This window comes from Balaenoptera ricei, chromosome 16, assembly GCF_028023285.1.
Source record: "Balaenoptera ricei isolate mBalRic1 chromosome 16, mBalRic1.hap2, whole genome shotgun sequence".
Taxonomy (NCBI): Eukaryota; Metazoa; Chordata; class Mammalia; order Artiodactyla; family Balaenopteridae; genus Balaenoptera; species Balaenoptera ricei.
In genome coordinates this window covers 48,284,215-48,288,208 of record NC_082654.1, presented here as the reverse complement: position 1 = coordinate 48,288,208, position 3,994 = coordinate 48,284,215, and the positions used below count along the sequence as shown (strand labels likewise).

Below are 3,994 nucleotides of genomic sequence, written 5' to 3'. Positions count from 1 at the left end.
AGGATTGTCCTTGGAGCACGTAGGCTCTATGCAGAAGAGTAGTGTGGCTGGGTGGTAGCAGGGAAGCCAGGTAGCTGGGGGCAGAACACATGTGGTTTCCCAACTGGGACATGGCAGGAGCTGGGGACATGATCCTGAGAGCGGGGGATGCACTGAGATGGCTCTGAGCAGGAGGTAGGGCAAAATCTAACCCACAGTGTGCAGAAGGGAGCCCAAGCTCCCTTTGGCTACCATGCCCTGTGGGCTCCCCACTCAGATGACGCCTGCCCACTGCCCAAAGGAGGGGAGAGCGAGAAGAGGGGGCTGTGTGGTGCATCTTAGTTCCCTAGGAAGAGTTTCAAACTGGAGAAAGGAGCTAAGATGTCAGGCGACGGAGCAGGATGGATAAAACAGGAGGGAAAATACCAGTCACAAGTTGGCAGCGACCTTACCTTGGAGGTCTCTTCTTTAGCTCGATGCTGTCTAAACAGAGAAAGCAGGGCATTGGGAAGGGGGCACTGCGATGGTGATGCAGCTCACTCAGTCCCAGGCCGGCAGGAGGGGTCGGAGCCGCCTGACTTGGGCACTGCTGAGAGGCTCCCTGGGTTGGGGTCACTGGGGGGGGTGGTCTTGGGCTGAGTGCTCTGCCCCCTCCCCTTTGGCACAGTTGGAGCTTCTCCATCTGGTCCCTCACTGAGCCCTCTAGCCCAGCACACGGGTGAAACTGAGGCTTCCCCAGAGACACCACCCACCCACCCCCGCCAGTCGCTTCTCTCCTCCCCCCTCCTTGCAGATCCCGGGCTCTCTTGCCCTTAGGAGATCTAGAACATCTCCTGCTGTGTGATGAAGAGACTTTTCTCTCCCCTCATATTCCTCATGATACAAAATCAATGGCAAGTGAACACCTATGACCAACGAAGTTGCTTGTGCAGTTGGACACGCTGGAATCTCCTGAGTGCTGTCTCCTCCCCTCTCTGCCCCCCTCTGCACATCTTCACAGGTAATAATCATATTTTCCAGATGCATGGTGAGGGTCCTTCCTCCTCATTCTCTGAAAAACTGCATCACCATCCCATTAAGCAGTCTTATACGGGGAATGGATTTTGCAGGTCCCACCTTGAGAGAAAAGGGGTGCGAATCAATGTTACATTTTGCTGTCAAAACACAAACTGAGCGCTCAGCGTCTGCATGGGATGCACCTCTCCGTGGCTGCCACGGCATGTGGAGAACCACGCTGGGTTCACGTAAGCCCAGCTCTGTTTGGATCACGAGGATACGCTCAGCGCTTCTCAGTGTAGGACTTGCCCAATTTATGAAAAAAAGTGCAACTTGGCCCAGGTAGGCAGTGCCAGCCACACTCCCCACCACCCACCCGTGCCAGCAGCCGCCTCTTCACCTCCCGGGATCTGTCTCATCTGATCACACTATTTGAGTAAGAGAATAGAAATTACTGTCTGAAGCCACCTCAGCTCCCTTCCCCACCTTTACTGCAGGAAAGCTGATTCTTAGGAATCTCAAGAATGACTAAATGGAAAACTACAGAAAGAGAGAGAGAAGCAGAGAGAGACAGACAGAGACAGAGACACAGAGAGGTCGCTGCATTTCTTTTCAACCCATGTTTTTTATTCTCTCTCCAGCCAGTGTTGCCCTCAGAGCCTCACGCCAGGTGACTGGCCAGGTCAGGTCTTGCCTCAGGCAAAGGCAGAGATGCAGCTGAGCATCATTTCCTTACCATTGAAGCCCACGTTAGTGCTTCTCTCTTCGGAGGAATCATTATCAAACAAGGGCTTCCTGATCGTGCGGATCTTCAGGGCCAGGAAGCTGGCCGATATGGCGAAGCCCACAGCAATCCCAGTGATGGCGTATTTGATATCTGAAGGGCAGGGAGGAATTGAACAAGGGGCTTCAATCAGTCACCACACTGCAAAGGACTTCCACAGCTCCCTTTACATCAGGATGAAGTTCAAAGTCATTCACTTGGTCCTTAACGTTCCACAGTCCAACTCACTGAGGCCGACCTAATTTCCCACTCTCCTGGGAGCACATCCCCTCCCTGAACCTCCACCCACACCCCATCTCCTCTTCCTGGAACTCCATCCATGCATGTGGAGAGAGACACCGGCCAGGCCACGGAAGCCAGGCAGATCCTGCTGTCCCGGGCTCGTGGCCGCAGTCACAGAGCGTGGATGGAGGCGACCCTGATGACTCACGTCCCCTTCGAGGACAGGCTCTCCTGCAACACCACGCCCCCGGGATGCAGCCGTGTTAGCCACTCAGGCAGGCCTGCGGGGAACACTGCCCTGGTCCCATGATGACTGGCAGGAAACCCTACCAGGACACCCCACCGGCCCGGGCCTTTCGGGGTACCTCCTCCTGCCCCTCCGCCCTGCGCCCAGAATCAGCTGGGCAGCCACCTACCAATTTCAGCCCCAGCAGGCTGGCCCATTGCTAACACTTGAGCTGCTCCAACATCTGCGGAGACAGAAAACCCAGAGTCTGGTTAGAACAGAACTTCTGGCCAAGGTCAGGCCCGGGGGATATGGGCGCTGTCCCCAAACACCCACTCCCGCAGGTCTGGGAAAGCCTAGCACAGGAAGCCCTCCCCCCGGGCTACCACCCTCAGGAGCACAGAGGTGGCTCCTGGTCGCCATGGAGTGTCTGGGAGCCTTGCTGGGACATTAGAGTCCCCTGCAAAACCAGGAGTGAGGTTCCGCTGAGTTCAGTTAAACCCGATCCTTCTTTTTTCCTATTAGAAGACTGCTTTTTATTTCACTCGTTTTATAAGTGATTTTTTTTTTAGGTTAACAATTTTTTTGAGGTGCAGTTAAAGTGAAACCAGCTCTTTAACACGGTTTCTAAGACCCACACTGTGACCCCTGCCTGCCTCTTTTTTTTTTTTTAACAGCTTTATTGGAGTATAATTGCTTTACAATGGTGTGTTAGTTTCTGCTTTACAACAAAGTGAATCAGTTATACGTATACATATGTTCCCATATCTCTTCCCTCTTGCGTCTCCCTCCTTCCCCCCCTCCCTATCCCACCCCTCTAGGTGGTCACAAAGCACCGAGCTGCCTGCCTCTTTAGGCTCCTCCTCATTCCCAGGAACCCTCTCACTGCAGCCAGATTGCACTGATTCCAGCTCCCCACTCAGGCCGGTACCGGCTGCCCTTGGGCCACGCCCTCTGCCCAGCCCCGTCTTCTCCCCTCTTATCCTCCATCTCGTCTTAGCTCTGTGTCACTTCCTCCTGACGCCCCACACCTGGCTTAGCTGCCCCTCTGGGTGCTCCACAGCGGCTGTACTTACCCATCGTAAGTGCCCACACCACTTATTTAAGAACATTACACGGTACTGCTGTGTACCAGGCACTGTCCTCAGAGCTTCTCAGCTATTAACCCCCTGATGCGTCTCCTGGCTGGTCTCCCCACGGAGCTGTACAGTGCCCTGTGGCGTGTTCTACCTCGAGCACTTGACACAGTGCCTGGCACACAGGAGGTATTAATAGACATTTTTTAAAATAGATCTTTACTGGAGTATAATTGCTTCACAATACTGTGTTAGTTTCTGCTGTACAGCAAAGTGAATCAGCCATATGCATACATATACCCCCATATCCCCTCCCTCTTGAGCCTCCCTCCTACCCTCCCTACCCCACCTCTCTAGGACATGGAACCAACCTAAATGTCCATCGACAGATGAATGGATAAAAAGATGTGGCACATATTAATAGACATTTGGCGAATGACTGGGCGATGGTAATAGAGCATGCTGCAAGGGGCGTCTCAGTCTTCTAGCCTGGGCTCAAAACCTTAAGACAGGAGTCGTGGCTCACAAGCTGGGCCTTGATCCCTGAAGATGGGCCCTAGAAAAGCTAAGGCAGAGCCATGGGCTTTGGAGAGGGAAGTGTACATTAATTGGCCACTTACTCTGAGGGGGCAGAACTTGCATTAACGCATTTAATAGTCACAGCGACAGCTCTGTGAGACAGGCACAGTCGTCACTGCCGTTTGATGAGTG

General features: G+C 53.6%; 1 protein-coding gene across 1 annotated transcript; it reads right to left on the bottom strand.

Annotated features, from left to right (window-relative positions):
• Positions 1-1,660: 1,660 nt before the first annotated feature.
• TMEM273 (transmembrane protein 273) lies at positions 1,661-3,287 on the bottom strand. The gene is made up of 3 exons (XM_059899625.1): positions 3,284-3,287; positions 2,398-2,451; positions 1,661-1,852 (listed from the first exon to the last, which is right to left on the bottom strand). Exons 1-3 carry the CDS (start codon positions 3,285-3,287, stop codon positions 1,671-1,673), a joined length of 240 nt encoding a protein of 79 aa, XP_059755608.1. The 3' UTR covers positions 1,661-1,670.
• Between the last annotated feature and the right edge of the window lie 707 nt (positions 3,288-3,994).